This window comes from Cucumis melo, chromosome 4 (genome assembly GCF_025177605.1).
Source record: "Cucumis melo cultivar AY chromosome 4, USDA_Cmelo_AY_1.0, whole genome shotgun sequence".
Classification (NCBI taxonomy): Eukaryota; Viridiplantae; Streptophyta; class Magnoliopsida; order Cucurbitales; family Cucurbitaceae; genus Cucumis; species Cucumis melo.
The window spans coordinates 24348850-24367562 of NC_066860.1; the positions used below are offsets into that span (position 1 = coordinate 24348850).

Here is an 18713-nt window from a genome sequence, read left to right on the forward strand (position 1 = left end):
TTAAGAACCTACCATTGCTATGGTTTAAAGGTTATATAACTTCATAGCTTGTATCACTACATTGAGGAATTCTCACTTCTATAATACTTTCCATAATTTCCTTCCACAAGCATTCCTCTATAAACACAATTCAAATGCCTTTTTCTACCACAAGTTTTCGGCAATGACGCCAAAAAGGAAAAAATAACAAGGTATGCCCAAAAAAAGCAACACGTGATCATTATAATGATCAAGCATGGGATCCAGTGATTACCATTACACAAATTATGTTCACTTCTCGTGTCTTTTTTTTGAGCTCCGAAAAATTGGCAAATGCCAACAGAAAGAAACCGATGGGAAGCCAAAGAAGCGGAGAAGGTTTCGGCAATCCTTCTCTCCATCATCACCCTGTGAACTCAAGTGGCTCAAATAAGTTTTCCCCTCGTAAATATACCATAGTTGTTGGCATAGAAGTACGATCAATCCAATCTGAACTGAGAAACTTGAGATAAAGAGATAAATAAGAATGAACCCTCTGATAGACAGTAGCGTTGTGGAGCTTAGAACAGCATGAATGATTTCCATTAAAAGATTCCAACCGAACTTGCTTCCAGAACCATTTAGGCGATTGAGCTCGTGGACTGATAACGGTGGCCACATATGCAAAACCGAGTATACAGCCATGATTGAAACATATATTGTACTCCCAATAGCTGAAATGAGGAACAAAATGAAGTGTTTGTGATTTCCTGCACCAACACAATTCCCTATCTGCACCACCAAAAGAATTATGATTAGAATGCTAGGAAAGCCTTGGTTATTAAGAAAAACTCATCCCACTATAGACAGGGACTTCTCCAGTGTTTAAATTAACAACATAAGAATAAAATAAAGAAAGAACAAAGTACATGTCAATCATGATAAATAGCTACTGGTCCAAAGGGTGACAGGCATTCTATTAAAAATATTGAATTTGTTGGTAGGCATCATTAAAAAAATATATAAGGCATAGAGAGTTATTGAGACCCAACTGTCTATAGTTAACATCTAGTTTCCCCCTCACTTGGTGATAATTTTTTTCTTTTTCTAGTATCTGTTAGGCCTGATGTGGACACTTTGATTATTCCATTGGGATAACCGTTTGACTCTACTATATTTGGTCTATAATTTACAAGAAATTAAATCCTAGGTCTATAATTTATAAGTAATTAAATCCTAGGTCTATAATTTATAAGTAATTAAATCCTAGGTCTATAATTTATAAGTAATTAAATCCTAGATAGGTGACCACCATAGCTTAGACACATTCCCTCTCTTTTATTAATTACATAGCCCTTATTGACCTCTAGACCAATCGATTGTGGTTCACTTAATGACAATCTTTTACAGTAAATCAAATGATGACTGTAAAAATTCAAATGTAAGACCAAACAGCAAAGAGAATAACAAAGCTCCTAGCTGCAGTGATAACAATAATCAATGAAGGATCACCTGCCACATTAACGACCCTCTGAGTCTATCCTGTTACTTGGAATTAACCACTGTACTACAGGCAGTTCTCTCATTTAGTTCTCTTTCATAAGATGGGATATCTATAAATTTTCATTTTAGTCACATATGAGAAGGAGAATCCTTTCTTATTCAACCTTCTCCTTCAACCTTGCCTTTGCAAGGTAGACAGCCACTGAACTTGGTGATATTGCAACTTCTGGGATGAGGTTGTTCAAAGAATCAAAGGTCTATTGACTTTTAGTACTGCTAAACTAAATGCCTCTTTTGGTTTTCCAAAAAAAAAAAAGCGGTATTCTTTTTTTTTTTTTTTTTCTGTTTTGTTGTTTATGTCTCTGGGCAAGTAGATACCTTCCCCCTGGGCTTCGGAGTTATTATTAAGCCTAGTCCATGTAACTGCAAGCTTCTTCCAATTATTTCTTTCTAAATCCCAAATTAAGAGAAATGCTCTTTACACCTATGTTACAGTTCAGATTACTGCATAAGAAGCTTTGACATTTCATATATCAGCAAGTTTCAAGCGGTGATCTATCTTGCGCATCACAGAATTAGAGTAAAAGAAATTGTTCCTTATTTGAGAAGATCTCTGGAAGAAGAACTTACAAATGGGCAATGGTGGTCCATGTCCAAAACACACATACCACAGGAGCGGCAATGATGTGTTCTAGGTGACTTTGGCTTCGCGCAGTAGTGACAGAAGGTATAGTTTTCAAGGTCACCCTTCTCTACAGCTGGATAGCTGCCCCATAGAACATTTGGAGGTGCTCCAGGAGATCTAAATGCAGTGAGAGTGAATGAAGAAAGGGTGGATACAGCAAAAGCCACGGTCACGGTGGAGTGGAAAATTCCACAAAATTGACTAATTGAGAAAACAACAGGATATACGGCCCATACACCACCACCTGTACTTCAAAGAAAATGCATGGTAGATCAGATGACATGACATCTATGGATTATCAAATCAATTGCAAGCAAATGAATTATAAAGTAGCGGTACAAAGAAATATAAAAACTGTACAAAACTAACTATAACTAAAATTGTCCTGTTCCAAAATGTTACCATGCAGAGAATGGATCTATTTCGACAGATATTAATTGGTATATATAACAAAAGGAAGAGAAGCCTCTTACATATCACAAAAAGTATGAATACAAGTAGGACACAAACAAAACCCCGGTCACGTAACCACCTCCACTTTAAGGACTTGTCTTCCTGCTTCTGTGCACTTTGATTTGTTATGGCTCCACACCAACCACATTTGTAAACAGGTCCACCTGATGGAAGCAAGAGACGCAGGCCACAACCCCAACAAGTTGCTTCTTGATCCTCTGCCACTGAAGCTACGATATGGTCCTGAATATGCCAATATTATGGGAAAAAGGATAGGAAACTTTTAAATGTTGCCAACAAGCAAAACAGTCAAGAATTCCAAAAAAAAACTTAATTGCTGGTCATCCAAAGAAAAACAAAGCAGAGCTCTTCATACCACTAGCAAGGTACCACTTCTTTAAATGAAACAAAAACTTATTAATGTGAGAACACTCAAAAGAAAAATGAGGGGAAAAATAACAACTAACAGACCATGGATGAGCATCAAACTGCCAAGAGTAGCCATTAAGGATATTATTGTAGATAGAAGTTCTCCTTGCTTATCTTCATCATTTTGACATGATTGATTTGCAAATTTAGTAAGAAACATAGATAATCATTACTACCAAAATTTTATATAAAGCAGATAAGAATCCATCCGGATAAACCAAAAGGATTACTATGGCATTATCAAACACCACACAACGACTAACACATCATTCTGGGATACCAATGATCTATCATGGTTCTGTGGAAATTGCTAGGTTATCGTGTTTATTTACTCAATGTTTACAGAAACATCCATATTTGTTTAATCCCCGCAATTTTCACACAACTAACATCTTGTTTAAGGTTTCCATTTATCTACTTATCAAAACAATTGGTGATCACGTTTGTGTAATTTTTCACTGCTGGGTTAGTTCATCGTTCTGTCAACTCTTCCAACTACATAACAGGAATCCACCGGTCACAACTCATATGAACAAATTTTCCATTTTCTCAGTAATGTTTACAAAAGAACTCCGACTCTAAACTCGAACATTAATCCCAAAATATTGAATATTTACGAAGCAAGCTGATCCCAAATACAACTATATGCAATGGGGTAACGATCAAATGAAATCCAGGTAGGAGAAAAGAAAAGGCATCAAAATAAAACCTAATTAAACCCACAAAAAAGCAAGCAAGCAAAAGTCCATAAATGAAATCAAGTATGAAAGAGAATTGACCTTAGGAAGGTCGACCTCAATCATCCGCTCGTGCTTTATTGTTGGAGCTGCCGTAATCATACCGAATAATCCAAAAATTTTAGAACCAAAATTCATCACACAGTATCATGTCCTTCAACTGCAGGCAATCGAACAACCAAAATCTAAACTAGACCCACCAAGAACTTGATGGTCAGCGACGTTTGACCTACTCAACGTTTTGGTTCTTGCTTGGTTTGAACTCAATCGAATTGAATGGACGTCGAATTGGGAGCGCTGTATTGAGAAAGTTTTGTGTAATTCTTACGTATAAAAATGAAAACTTGACAATAAGTTCGAACACTATTTTCCATTCGTCCTTTCATCTTTAAAAACCAGTCTTTATCGCCGGGAAAGCCAAAGAGATAATAAACCGTCTTGGACTCTTTTAGGTTCGAATTTCCTAACATCTGCGAGGAAAAACCCTAATAAATTTTGGGTCTTCTTCATCTAAATCTAAAAATAGATGTAAAAAGCTATCCAAAATTAGAAGTACATATCATTGATGATAAATTGATGGGGGTGTTGTTTTTTGTTTTGTAAGCTTTAACAAAGTTTCTAGTTGGCCGCAAACAATACCTAACTAAGTGGTAATTGACTTGTTGGCCCTCGTAGTTTTATATTTCTTGTTTGATTTGTTTTACTTGTTTTAGAAAATGAAGCGTGGGTTGAAAAAGATTTTAGCATCTAATCTCTTTGGTCGACGGTGTGTTGAAATGTTGAGCTTTGTTTTAGGTTGATACACGATGTATTAATTAAACTATAGTTAAAGTTATCGAATGAGTTTGCAATGAATTGTCAATTCGGACGTTTGTGAATTTTACCATATTGATATTATCTTTTAGAAAATAGTTCTCATTATAGTTGGTTTAGATAACGATCCCATGCACTTCATACACGTGATCACGCACAAGAAATGTTGGATAGATATCAACTTTTTGAATGTGCTTGCTTAAATCAAGATATCAACCTGTTTATTATTCCTTCTCTCTTTTTTTCATGGCAATGGAATTAATGCTTCTTTATTTCCTTTACAAAAGGATGTATTCTTTTTTGTACCATTTTCGTTATTCATATTCTTCAACTTTGTAGTTAAGATTGAATTAGCCATAAAAATGTTTATTAAAAAGAGTTGTTTTAAAATTTTGCAAAATCAACCAAATTATTTATAATATAATAAAATATCATTGGTAAATGTTGAAAGACACTAATATACTATTATCTTTTATTACTAATAGATGTTGATTAATACTAATAGATTTCTAGTTTTTTCATTTAAAATATTTATTAATTTCAAGTATATAAAATTATTTTTGTAAAAAGAAGTATAATACAATAGTACTGGTTAAATTTGCGAATAAACGAATTAAATCATATTACAAATTTTAACATGTTGTAAAACTCACAACAAAAAGTAAGACTATCTTCTCCCTCCTTCTAAAACTTAAGTGCCCTAAGAGTTCAAATCTATTTGTCAATCAATGGGTATATGAAGGAGCCTCCACATTCCAAAATAATCAATGTGGGAATGCTTTGGAGAATAAAATAATATATTTTTTCTTTTTACGATTTTTTCATCCAATAATGGAAAATAAAAAGACAACTAATAAAACATTGGCACGTTTTAGCATAAATAAGCAAATGAAATACACATAATATCTTAATGCCAAGTTGATCATCACCTTTCACATTTGTCAAACATAAAATCTAGCACGGTTCTTGACAAATTAGTTAACTAGCTACTCCATGTTAGAGTTATGTTCAACCATTACCATCTGGCCAAATTATTGATGAACTTAAGGCTTATTAAAGTTATCGACACATGCTAAAGTTGAGTTCGACTTATCTATCAAACCTAAATGGCTATGGTCATGTATTGCCACTCAAACTACTTGAGATATGTCGAAGTTAATTTTGTTTACTATTCCTAAATTATGGAACTCAAAACATACTAAAATTATCCATTCCTACTCTTATTAGAGTCGACATAAACAAATAACCTAGATAAGTGGTTTCCAGGGAAGTACGAGAAATGGAGTGAAAAAGTTGGAAGGTGAGCACATTTAGTGCATCTCTAAGTCACTTGTTTGTGTGTTTTGGATATAATACCAAACCACATAAATCACTTGTCTGTGTTTTAAAAGTGAATCAAACCAAACAAAAAAAAAATCATCAAAATTATTTTTTTTTCATTCAACTTTGTCGATCGGGTTGTGAGCTTGGCCTTGTTATTTTGAAATAAGGTCCATCATCAAACTTCTTTCTATGTTAGTTTTTTTTCTTTTTTTTAATATCTTTGATATTGTTTCATGAGCAATTGTTGGGTGCACATACATCTATCACTCCGTGTCTCACGAAAAAGTATTATAATATTTAACTAAAGACGTAAGAAGATTGATTGCAGGATAAACTATGATAGGAATAGAATAGTAAGATATCGATACATAGGTAGGCACAAAAGCACCTAATTACTTTTCTTGCTCCATTCTTTTACCAATAAAAATAAATTAATATACGTTAAAATCATATTTTGGTCCATAAATTTTGAAAATTATATTTTGGTCCATAAATTTTGTACTTTGTTTTGTTTTGGTCCCTAAACCTTTAAAAATGTTTGTTTTGATCCTTAAACCTTTGAAAAAAGCTCACTCTAGTTTCTATCGTTAGAATTCCATTAACTATTTGGATTGTTAGACTCTATATTATTTAAATAGAAAAATAATAAAAAAATCTTGTTAATTTATTTCATTAATCTTTCATGCTAACATATAAATGTATTTTAGTCAAATAAATTAAAATTAAAAACTAATTATTCTCTTTTATCAAAAACTTAAATCTTTGGCATCCTCTCCTTGACTCCTCACCCTACTTTTTTTTCAAATTGGAATATTGAAGCAAATTAGAATAACTACGTTGAGTAGATTAGAAAAATAAAATAGAAGTAACATATGGACGATGTTAATATCTTTGATGAGTTAAAACTAAAAAATAAAAAACGCTTTTATTTAAAAAAAAAATAGAATAAGATAGAAAAGTTTAGGGGCAAAATATAAACCTAAATATATACATAAACTTGGGAACCAAGCATGACAAAATGTTGGGAGAGATGTTTTAAAAAGAAAAAAAGAAAAAAGGAAAAAATATTTTAGGGTAAGAGATATATACAATGGGAATTAAAGCCATGATATTTAAAATCCCAATTTAATGAGGAGAGGATTTTCCAGGGTCAAGGGGGAGCAGTTGATCGCTACATTTCTTACCTCTACTCTTACTTCCCCGCCGCCGCTATCCATTCCCTCTCTCACCGCTCATCGCTCAATTGGGCTTCAGCTTTTCTTTAATTCCTCACTTTCTCGTTGCTATTCTTTATCATCTGCATCGTCTGACCCATCAACTTCTCCATTTCCGTCGTCTTCTGTGTCACCAATGCCAGGGGCCGGTTCTCAAGGAGTGGAATGGCCGGCCGAACGTGTAAGGGACACCTTTTTTCGGTTTTTTGAGGAGAAGAATCATGTTTACTGGAAGTCTAGCCCGGTTGTGCCCGTTAACGATCCCACCCTTCTCTTTGCTAATGCGGGTTTGTCTTTATTCTTCGGTTACATTATATTTCTTGCGTATTGTGTGGTTCTGGATTGAGAGAGTGGAAGAATTCAGTGTATGGGGTTGTGGAATTTAATGGGGTTTAATGGGTTTTACGAAGATTCTTTATTGAATGTATACATGAATTGATTGTTGTGCTTGAGACAGATGGGTTTCTGTTGTAGGTATGAATCAGTTCAAGCCCATTTTTTTGGGTACTGTTGATCCTAACACGTCTTTGAGCAAGCTCACCCGAGCTTGTAATACTCAGAAATGTATTCGTGCTGGTGGGAAACACAATGATCTTGATGACGTTGGAAAAGACACGTATCACCATACTTTCTTTGAGATGCTTGGAAATTGGTCATTTGGGGATTACTTTAAAAAGGAAGCCATCACATGGGCCTGGGAACTTCTTACTCAGGTTAGTCGACTTTTACACTCAGAAATAATTTTTTTTCTGAAATTGTGTAATGTTGAGAGTGATTATTTTAGCTTTATAGTTTACGAGTCATAATTTACAATTCTACTTCTTGTATCGCCTTCTCACAAACAGTGTGGTTTGATGCAGTCCATTAGTCCTTTTGTTTTCCTACTTTTCAGCTTGCGAACAGCCCTTCTACTTATTACACGTGCTAGCTACTGTAATGTAGAAATCATTTTATCTGTCTTGTACAATACAATCCATCAGTCTTTTTGTTTGTAACAAATGTTTCTGGGGTAGGGAATGCGTGTAATGAAGCTTAAGGGCATAGATAAGAGAGAAAGGATCACCAGCTTTGCAATTGAACTTGTGTAATGTCAAATTATAAAAAGCTCCTAGATCATCCTCAATACAATGATTGTGGAAATTGCATTGCTCTGTAATTGTGGTATGACTGAATTTATATCAGTTGATTGTGTTTTCTCATAATCGTTGCGCTTGTGAACCGACAGGTTTATAAGCTTCCCACAGATCGAATTTATGCTACCTACTTCGGTGGAGATGAGAAAGCTGGTCTTGCACCTGATAATGAGGCTAGGGACATATGGCTGAAGTTTTTGCCTGCTGAACGTGTCTTACCTTTTGGCTGCAAAGTAAGATTACCTAACAACTTCTCTTTGTTTTTTGGTCTTGCAAGCTACAACTACAAATGTCTTGTTATCTATCTGAAATCTGATGCTGGTATAAAAAATATGTTAAACTTCTCATTTCTTTATGCTGCAGAAGCTTCAATTATCAAAGAAAACAAAAATCAGTGAACAATTGTGTCCATCTGTGTGTGTGTGTGTGTGTGTTCAATTCATGTCAGCTCTTGGAACTTTTGTCTAATTTTATTCTTTGATTTTGAGCAGGACAATTTCTGGGAGATGGGTGATACTGGCCCTTGTGGACCTTGCACTGAGATACATTATGACAGGCTTGGTGGTCGTGATGCTGCACAATTGGTTAATAATGATGACCCTACATGCATCGAGATATGGAATCTCGTTTTTATTCAGGTAGCCTTCTTGTCCCCCTGCTCTCTTCCTCTTCTCTATTCCATTTTTTCTGACTTGTCAACGAAAATTTTATTATATATTATTTTTATCCTTATAATATCGGGAGAATATCTTTACTATTTCTCTCGTAGCTTCCGAGACGTAGGTTATAATATGGTTGAACTGTATATGTTTATAATAAACGTTCAAGTAGTACCATATCTGACTTTTAGCATGTGGTCTGTCTGAGGTGAAAGCCGGAAGGCTGAAGAGGTTCTTGGTTGATATTGCAGTATTAGTTAGGTTTTCATTGAATAGAAAGGGGGAAACTAAATGAAAGGTAAGCATCGTAGTGTTACTTCTGAAGGAAGTTGAAACTAAAAAATAATTGGAAGAGAATTAATGATGCAATGGAACTATTACCTCACTTGAACAGCATATATTCTATAGGTTGTACTACTCTGCCTTTGAGTTCTAAGAATTAAAGATGCAACTACTAGTATTCTTGTTACATTGCATCCTTCTTCTTCTTTACTGTAAGCTACATCTTTCACCTTTCAAAGTAATAAATGTGGTTACGAGATCATGTTTGCTTTAATTTAATCTTTTGGCCCTACATTCTTGTCAAGTAATTAATGTATGCACATCAAAGCAGTAGATTTTCTGGTTCTTCTATCTCTTTTGATGGGTTTAGGTTGTTTTCCTTGGTTATAGTTGATATTATTCGGCTATAAGAACAACTTCTTTGGTTATAAACGATTCAATTTATCATTGCTGCAGTTTAACAGGGAAAATGATGGCTCCCTGAAACCTCTCCCTGCCAAGCATGTTGATACTGGTATGGGATTTGAAAGGCTGACTTCGGTGCTTCAGAACAAGATGAGTAATTATGATACTGATGTGTTCATGCCTATCTTTGATGCAATCCAAAAGGCAAGATCAGGATTTTTCTCATCAAATATGCTTATTCTGTAATTTGCACAGGCGACGGGATATAATTTAGTTTAGGGTTTCGGCCCCATGTAGTTTAGTGTTTAAAAGTTCCTATGATAAATAATAATTAATATAAAATTGTGAAAGAGGGCTGAGGGAGAGAAAAGCCAAGTTCCAAGCCAAGGAGATTACAAAAGGGTCTTCACGGTGGCAATAAGAGAAGATTATAAGACTCAAAGGGTGTGTGGAATTGGCAATTACACCAACAGAGAGCTACAAACAAAAAATTATTCCCCAAATATAATAAATAAAATGACCCACTCACATTGTTGAGCTGTTCCTTTCTGATGAAATGAAATAGTTAAGTCTGCCAAATCACAGTTACCAATTTTTTTTTTCCCTATAAAAAGTTTCTGATTACTTTCCAACTTCTCAAGGACTATAGTAACATTTAGCCACAAAAGATGTGTCTCAAATGCCGCATCTTTGATTCAATTGCATGAAGAAAAGTAACCATCTTGATGATCACTATATTCAGTCAAAATATAAAACTCTCCTATGGTATTTTCAGTTTTTAAATAAAATATTCGTTTGTAATGTAGGCAACTGGAGCTCGGCCCTATAGTGGAAAAGTTGGGCCAGACGATGTGGACAACATGGACATGGCTTACAGGGTTGTTGCTGATCATATTAGAACTCTTTCATTTGCCATTGCTGATGGGTCTTGTCCAGGTAAGTACCGTTGAAAACATGAGATGCCCGAGTCGAAACCATTTTGAGTCCTGCCACTTGTTAATGGATATGTCCTGTCTTTTCTCTCTCTGTCTCTTCTTTGGAACTCCCACAAGAATATATATCTGCAATCATTGTAGCGAGAGTGAATTTTGATCTTTCTTCGTCAATATCATGGAAAGGATGTGGATAGACTATTAGAAAGTAAATTATTCTTATTAGTTGCACAATTAATTATTAACAATATGGGTGATAGTTGCTTCTCTTATCATTGTTAAATATTGATATTTGGACTTATTATGTCTTTCATATTTTGTCATGTTTGCTTTTGTCATCCAACTTCACTCTTTGAACATTTGAAGCTTCAAAAAATAATTTTTCGTGCCTTAAAAAAATCCTTGATAGGTAATGAGGGGCGTGAGTATGTTTTGAGACGTATTCTTCGTCGAGCAGTTCGATATGGAAGTGAAGTTTTAAAAGCTCAAGAAGGATTTTTCAATGGGTAAGGGTTTTTAACATGAAGAGTTAGGCTGATTTTCACACTACTCTTCCCTTGTTACTTCTTTTCAAATCATAATATAACTATAAATTGTGTGTTTTAATATTTTTTAATATGGTTTCTTTCGATCGATGATGACGGTGATCCAGACTTGTGAGTATTGTGGTGAAAGTGATGGGTGATGTCTTCCCGGAGCTAAAACAACATGAACTGCGAATTAGGGAGATAATTGCAGAGGAGGAAGCATCTTTTGGGAAAACTTTACTAAAGGTACTTCTTTCCTGAGGGTTTGAGAATTTTGTGGATAAATGTTAACGTCTAAGGTTTGATCTTTGGTAAGTTAAAATGTTAAGAACTAAAATACCTTTGGTATCTCTCTTAAGACTTGACATGGGAATGCATGGTCAGGAATGGGCCAAATCTCTCCAAGGTTATGAAGAATAAACTTGAAATTTTCTTCAGAAAATGGGTCGACAAAATTAAAAAATTACAAGAATGCTTCTGCCTTTGTTAAAGTTGCATACACCAGGGATATTGGCTTGGACGCATCTTACTTATTTTGACTTTTTACTTCTTTTTGGAGGCCAATTTAATATTATATGTCTTGTTATAGAGCCTCACCAGGTTGCTTATTATATGCCAGGGAATTGAGAAATTTAAGAAGGCTGCTCAGGATGTACAAGGAAAGATATTGAGTGGGCAGGTCAGTTTTTCTTAAAACATTGGTCTTAATGATTATATCACTTTGTCCGTTCCTCATTTTGTAATTTATGTGTAGGAGGTTTCATTTAGTCAAGAATCTACTAATTCTATCAAAAAAATTAGTCAAGGATCTAGTTAAGATTTTTATATCAGAGGTGTATGATCATTGTCTTAATGTGTCTTTGTTAAGGTTCAAGAATCACAATTTGGGAATCTGGATCACAATTTTATAGCTCTAACATACCCATTTGAAAAGTTTGAAACTAACTTGCATAAACTATTGAAAGGAAGGGGTTTTTGTTTGGTCAAATGATAATTAATAAGTTTATGTTGGTGTTGAGGGGTTGGGGGTGTGCAGGGGACGTTGTGAGATGTGTTTTAAAGCTAGAATAAAATTGGAGTCATAGCACTGACATTTAATTTCAGCATGCTTTCTTTTGTCTCTAAGGTTCATCTCTCCCCTTGTATTTGCATATGTTTTCTTTCCATGAAAGTAAATGCTTGAGGTTTTCTGAAATACATCACATTGCCTCTTCCTCTCAATGAAAAGAAATGAACTTGTTTCTTGAAAAGGTAAAATAGAGGTCTGCTCAAGGGCTGTTTATTTCTGTGTGCTGGAGAGACCTTAATGCTTGAATAAGGTTTTAATTAAGATGCTTACAATCAGAAGATAAAGAAACTATATGTTCAAGAAATGTGAATATGTGGTTATTTCATCCTATTTCGATCTTTACCATGTAGGATGCTTTTATCTTATGGGATACCTATGGATTTCCATTAGATTTGACTCAGGTACCTGCTCTCTCTCTCTCTCTCTCTCTCACACACACACACACGCAACACCCACCCCACAGCCACAGCCACAGTCACTTGCTGCTTGAATGATGGTGTTACTAATAACATTTTCATGATAGTTGATGGCGGAAGAGAGGGGCCTGCTAGTTGATACTCAGGGTTTTAACAATGCTATGGATGAGGCGAGGGAAAGATCAAGAAGTGCTCAAAATAAGGTGAGTTCTTTTTGCTAGAGTACACTCACATTCTATTGTTGTGTTTTACAGTCTGTTGTCCTACCTTATGTGGACCTACATGATGAAACATTGTACATGCTTTCATAGACAAAACAATCCAAAAGTCTATGAATGACAGATGAATAATTTAGTTGAATTGGAGAAAACATTTCATTAGTTTCTTTTGTTTATTCCTCTTCCAGCAAGCAGGTGGTACAATTGCCATGGATGCTGATGCTACAGCAGCATTGCGCAAACAGGGAGTTGCTTCAACAGATGACAAATTCAAATTTATTTGGTTCAAGGTTTGTGAATCTATTTTTGTCAGCAAGTATGCCTATGTACCAATCAGTGGGATTGTAGTTCAATTTAGGTGGTTAATGGCCCTCAATGGATTTCTTGCAATATCATATTCAATGCCAATCCTCATCTTCTGTGCAACTTAAAAAGTTCTTTGGTGGCCTTCCATTTTTTTTTTTGTTCTAGGTGTCTCCCTCTTTTAGTTTAAATTCTAGAATGAACCTAAGTGGCATGGTATTTCTTCTCTTTTATTTTCTGTTTGCATCTCATCCTTCCTTTATAATGATCATTTTTGCTTTCATGGTTGTCTAAGGGGAGGAAAAAAACTATTACCACTGTCTGGAATCAGATGCCTGTTTCTCTTCGATTTCACTCTCAGTGGTTGTGTGTCTGTCGTTTTTCTGAAACAGAAACAGATTTATTTATTAATAGATAAAAAAAGACATGAGTTCAAAGTATGAGAGGGTTATGCAAGAGCTATCAAAAAAACTAGGAATCAGCATTATGCTTGGTAGCATTATTCCTTACCATGTTTTGTTTGATGCTTTTTCCCCTCGACTTTTTGATTAGTTTTGCACCTAATTTGTGTATTTGTTTGGTTGAGGTAATTTCTTAGATAGAGAGAGTAGTTTTTGGTCATTTTTGTGGAACATTTAGCACTTTGGAATCAAGATAATTTTTTCTGATAGATGTGCTCAGAGGTGGATTTTGGAATATGGACATTTTAATGCCTTCCGGACAGACATTTATGTCTATGTTGCGCCAGATATATTCCATTGAGCTCAATTACTCAATTGGGTCGCCTACTTGTAACTTTTGAAACTGGCGAACTGGGACATTGTTTTTTCGGTGTTTCTACTACTTTCTTGCCCATGTGGGTATTTTGGGGTCATTTTAGTATGCTTCTCTTGGTTGTCTTTATTTAACTTTTGTTAATGAAAGTTTAGTTTCCTATTGACATGTAATACACTTATGCTTAACACAGCCGTGTGCATTATCGGAACATGCACATTTCTGATTGTTTGACTGCTCTATGTATTGTTCAATCCTCCTATCTTTGTATTCCAGGACCATGAAAGTGTGGTGAAAGCTATTTACACCGGTTATGAATTTCTGGAAAGTGTAGCCGCTGGTAATGAAGTTGGTTTAGTTCTGGAGTCTACAAGTTTTTATGCCGAGCAAGGTGGTCAGGTATTTTCAGATCCCAGACACCCTATTTTATGATTGCTTGATAAGAAAGGGATTCATTACCCCCGCGGGGACATCTGATAAGAAAGGGCTTCATCCACCTTTTGGCAGATATTTTGTTGTGCATGTTGAAAATAGTGGTAGCCTTTGATTTACTACTGAAGGGTAATGCACGTTAGATTGTTTGAGCAACATACCACTGTTAATTTACTGGTCTGTTTTTCCTTTTGTCTGGTAGTTCAATTGTTTTACATTTTTATTTGAACTACAACAAATTTTCTTGCAAAAGAGTTTGGACTTCAACAAATGAGCTTTGGGGAAAGCTCGCTCATGGGATCTTCCCATTTGTTAGAAATCACATTTTTCCTAGTTTGAGTGATCTTATGAATTTTAATTGGAAGAAACAATGCAGTGAGAGGATTTAATCAAACTAGGATTTGAAAATTATTCTATTGATAATATTGCTTGCTGCGTCTATGCTTTTATGCAACTCTTTCCCTTGTTGTCTTTTGTCATTAATGTTCATATCATTTATGATGTTGTTTTTGGCATTAGATTTTTGATACTGGAATACTTGAAGGTTCCTTTGGTTCATTTCAAGTATGCAATGTTCAAATATTTGGAGGTTTCATCGTACATATTGGCTCATTTAATGGTGGAAGCGGCAGAATTTCTCTGGGTGACAAAGTTATTTGTAAGGTAAACTGAAAAATATGCTGTCATGTATATTTAATTGAAAATCCTTTCGCTATTCTGTGGTTTTGGGAAGCATTCTTTGTCTTGTTCATGAAAGAATTATTTTATTTAAATTTCTTTTGCTATTCTTCATGGGTCCATTGATGCATGCAGGTCGACTATGAGCGACGTACGCTTATTGCTCCAAATCATACTTGTACGCATATGTTGAATTTTGCTCTTAGGGTATGTTTGAATTTTGACCTTATTGTAACCAGTTATTATTATAACTGATATTTCTTTTGGTTTAAAAAAGCTTATTTGAGTAATAATTGTACAGGAAATTCTTGGAAACCACGTTGACCAGAAGGGTTCAATCGTTCTTCCTGAAAAACTGCGATTTGATTTTTCTCATGGTTCGATTTATTGTTAACTGTTAATTACTTTGTCTGCCATTTCAGAGCGAAATGTCTTCGTCTTTGCCTTTTATAAAGAACATGGTAATGAACACAAATCACAGAGAGGGACAGGCAACCTCCTCCCAAAGAGGTTTCCTTTTTTAGGAAACCTCTTACCTTGCCAAGGAATTTTTCAAGTGTGACAATAAACTTTTTTAGGAAGTGTAGACCATCAAGGGACAAATGGTTTGTTCTCTCCATAATTGTGTATTGAATCCAATTTTCAATTGTACTTGTGCTAGTAGACATATATCCATAGTCCTCTTGTAGGTTGCCATTTCCCATTTAGGAGAACGAGAGGAAAAATGGTAGGGTCAATACAATTTCTTTTCCATTTCCTCCACCTTGGACTATAACCCTTGTTCTACAAAACCACATTGAATTTTCATCTAAATCAAAAGCTGCTTTATAGTTTTTCATGTTGGTTAAGTTATATTTTTCTTGTGAGAGGATGCTTTGGTCACTTTCAATTGTGTACTTGAAATTTTGATTGCTCAACTTTTTTGAAGTATAGGCAAGCCAGTGGACCCTGATGATTTGAGAAAAATAGAATCAATTGTCAACAAACAAATAGAAGATGAACTGGACGTAAATGCTAAGGAGGTAACTCTTGCTGAAGCAAAGCGTATTAATGGGCTACGAGCTGTCTTTGGAGAAGTAAGATGCACCGTCTTTCTTTATGTCTGAAAAATTTTATGTTATTCATGAGAAGCATGATCTCCGATATCTCCCTGTTTATGATGCAGGTCTATCCGGACCCAGTTAGAGTTGTTGCTATCGGGAAAAATGTCGATGAACTCCTGGCTGATCCAGATAATGAGAACTGGTTATCCATTTCTTCCGAGCTATGTGGAGGTTAGTGTGTTCTTGTCTCATGGCCTTCACTTTTTTGCAGCGTGGTCCAAGGTGTCCTCAAATAAAGCCAATGGATTATTGCAGGGACCCATATATCAAATACACGGGAAGCAAAGGCATTTGCCCTTCTATCTGAAGAAGGAATTGCTAAAGGCATTCGAAGAATTACTGCTGTTACCACTGATTCTGCCTTTAAGGCAATCGAGCAGGCTCAATCACTTGAGCAGGAAGTTGATGCTGCGTTTAACATAGATGGTAACTTGCTGGAAAAGGTCTTTTTCTCTATCTCTCACATAAATACTGACAGTGGCTGATAGGTCTCTCTCTTGCTCTAATAAGCTGAATATTAACAGTTTTGCCTTTGCTGTTACGTTGGTCGTTGTATTCCATCTACTTATCCAATCCTCTGTAGGAAAAGAAACTCAAATAAGAAAAAGATGCATGAGATCACAGTTGAAAGAATGCTGAGTTATCCTCAAAAAGAAGAGAGAATACACTGAATAATTAAAAAGAGAGCCTCATCTAGAATGAGCCGTAGGAAAGGAAGAAAGGCTAGGAAAGTAGTACTTTTTCACCAAGTCTGAATAACGTGACTGTTTAAAAGGTCATCAATCTGGAAAAAATCTTGTTTCAATCATACTGAGAAACTTCAAAATAGTTGAATCACTGAATTTCTGATGGTTTATCGATGTCTTTCTCTCTGGGGGGGTGTATCACTAAATTGGAAGTACCAAGTCTGATAAATATCAATTGGGATAAGAGAATAAAAATTCTCTTGCTGAACGATGATTGCATTGAATGTGGCTCTAAAATAAAATGATTTATGCCACATTGAAACGGCTCAATTAAGTCAATTCCTGCTCACTTTTATGTTCTATCCTGCAGGTGGTTGCTTCATTCAAAAACCGTGTGGACTCGGCACCAATTCCTGCTGCCAGAAAAGCACAAATTAGGGCAAAGATTGTCTTGCTTCAGGTACTTCTTGCAGATAACTGTGCATTCATTACCCACTTAACTGGTGTATTTATCACCTGAAAATTGCGGTTTCATACAGAACGAAGTGAGGAAGGCTCAAAAGAAGCTAGCTGAAGAAAATATGCAGAAGGCTGTCAAAATTGCCGTTGAAACAGCTGAAATGGCTTCTTCAGAAGGTAAGGCTTTCTGTATATCCCACGTCGATGTTGGTTTGGATGCAGCTGCCGTTCGTGAAGCAGTTGTTAGAGTTATGGAGCAAAAGGTAATCTCTTGTGCTTAGAGCTAGTAAAAACCATTTTGATGATTGGACCTACTTTTCTGGTTCTGACGTGCTTTGTCAGGTACAGTGTAATTCATTTGTAATAGAATGGTACAGGTGTGAAATTAATTGTGGCACCATTTCTCTCCCAATTTTCTTGCTTTCCCTTGGCGTGATGGTATTCATCACTCTGCCATTGGTTCTCGAAGAAAAATAGTCAATTGTAGAAACATTGGCGATTGGATTCAATAGTAAATATCTTCTCATTGGAATGTGAGGATTTAATTTTATATTTGTGATCAACAGGGCATATCCGCGATGGTTTTCAGCACCGATGAAACCACAAAGAAGGCTGTGGTTTGTGCTGGGGTTCCTCCAAAAGGGAATCAAGGGAAGCAATTAGAGGTATCAGAATGGTTGACAACAGCTTTGCAGCCTTTAAAAGGAAGATGTGGGAAGGGGAAAGGTGGTCTCGCTACAGGCCAGGTAACTTCAGTTTAGCTGCTTGTGATTTTTTTTTTTTGACCCTCCCAATCTCATAGAAAATAGTGACTTGTGCTCTATTCTGATGGGTGAGATTAATTTATTTGCATCATGACTTTTGACATCCTTAACAATTTGCATCATGAATGAGGTCAGATTCAGAATCCTGAACTTTTTTCGTGGAACTTGGACTTTCTTGGAATGGGAAAGACTAAAGTTTCGTTTCAATCTTTTTAATTTTTATAACATATTTATCTTCCAAATTGCTTTGTACTTTTCAGGGAACTGATGCATCTCAAATAAAGGAGGCAATGGATCTTGCTACATCTTTCGCATCATTGAAATTGGACCAATGAAAGTTATTAGATTAATGAAGTCTCACTTGGAGGAGTGCTGCTATTCCACTCTGCAATTTGTTGGGCTGAAAACCACATATCCCAAGTTGAAGAATAAACTTTCAGAATATTTGCACGAGCTATGCCTTCCACAATTGATCATAGGTTAATTTTTCCTTGCTAGTCCTTTTTTTTTTTTTGGGGGGGGGGGGGGGGGGGAGTCTATTCCCTTACCCCCTTATTTATCTCTTTACTCACACATATACTGGTTGGATGTCCAAAGGAATCAATGTGATTCATACTATAATTTTAAGTACTGGAAGTTGTAAAGCATTGTCATTAGACTCATTACTGAATGCCATAATGGCCATGTAAAACTTCTCTTCTTTTAAAAAAAAAATTAATGTTGCCGTTTTCTGTTCGTGTGCTATAGAAAATTGTTTG

The 18713-nt window shown here is 35.5% G+C and overlaps 2 protein-coding genes across 3 annotated transcripts; one reads left to right on the forward strand and one right to left on the reverse strand.

Moving 5' to 3' along the window:
• Positions 1-4401, reverse strand: LOC103500364 (protein S-acyltransferase 11). The gene is made up of 4 exons (XM_008463647.3): positions 3808-4401; positions 2620-2842; positions 2092-2390; positions 1-750 (listed from the first exon to the last, which is right to left on the reverse strand). The coding sequence occupies exons 1-4, from the start codon at positions 3901-3903 to the stop codon at positions 271-273; spliced, it is 1098 nt and encodes a 365-aa protein (XP_008461869.2). The 5' UTR covers positions 3904-4401; the 3' UTR covers positions 1-270.
• Positions 4402-7014: 2613 nt separating this feature from the next.
• On the forward strand, positions 7015-18686 carry LOC103503233 (alanine--tRNA ligase). 2 transcript variants are annotated; one of them, XM_051083717.1, is made up of 23 exons: positions 7015-7402; positions 7590-7828; positions 8341-8481; positions 8740-8886; positions 9646-9798; positions 10401-10530; positions 10936-11032; positions 11179-11299; positions 11673-11732; positions 12473-12523; positions 12646-12741; positions 12945-13046; positions 14110-14232; positions 14785-14928; positions 15079-15150; positions 15245-15320; positions 15877-16019; positions 16109-16217; positions 16302-16489; positions 17103-17192; positions 17272-17454; positions 17758-17937; positions 18216-18686. In XM_051083717.1, the coding sequence occupies exons 1-23, from the start codon at positions 7030-7032 to the stop codon at positions 18288-18290; spliced, it is 3093 nt and encodes a 1030-aa protein (XP_050939674.1). In that variant the 5' UTR covers positions 7015-7029; the 3' UTR covers positions 18291-18686. The 2 variants fall into 2 exon arrangements, with proteins under 2 accessions (XP_050939674.1, XP_050939675.1); XM_051083718.1 differs by lacking the exons at positions 17758-17937; positions 18216-18686 and having other exon boundaries at positions 16302-16472; positions 17272-17333.
• The last annotated feature ends 27 nt before the right edge of the window (positions 18687-18713 follow it).

Bases quoted from the DNA above. Each gene is read 5' to 3' on its own strand.
- LOC103500364 (XM_008463647.3), bottom strand. From the start codon at position 3,903: ATGAATTTTGGTTCTAAAATTTTTGGATTATTCGGTATGATTACGGCA. The intron at 2,391-2,619 runs GTAAGAGGCTTC...TTTGAAGTACAG, and splicing joins ATTCATACTTTTTGTGATAT to GTGGTGGTGTATGGGCCGTA. The intron at 751-2,091 runs GTAAGTTCTTCT...TTGGTGGTGCAG, and splicing joins TGGACCACCATTGCCCATTT to ATAGGGAATTGTGTTGGTGC.
- LOC103503233 (XM_051083717.1), top strand. From the start codon at position 7,030: ATGAGGAGAGGATTTTCCAGGGTCAAGGGGGAGCAGTTGATCGCTACA. The intron at 11,033-11,178 runs GTAAGGGTTTTT...ACGGTGATCCAG, and splicing joins CAAGAAGGATTTTTCAATGG to ACTTGTGAGTATTGTGGTGA. The intron at 14,233-14,784 runs GTATTTTCAGAT...TTTTGGCATTAG, and splicing joins ATGCCGAGCAAGGTGGTCAG to ATTTTTGATACTGGAATACT.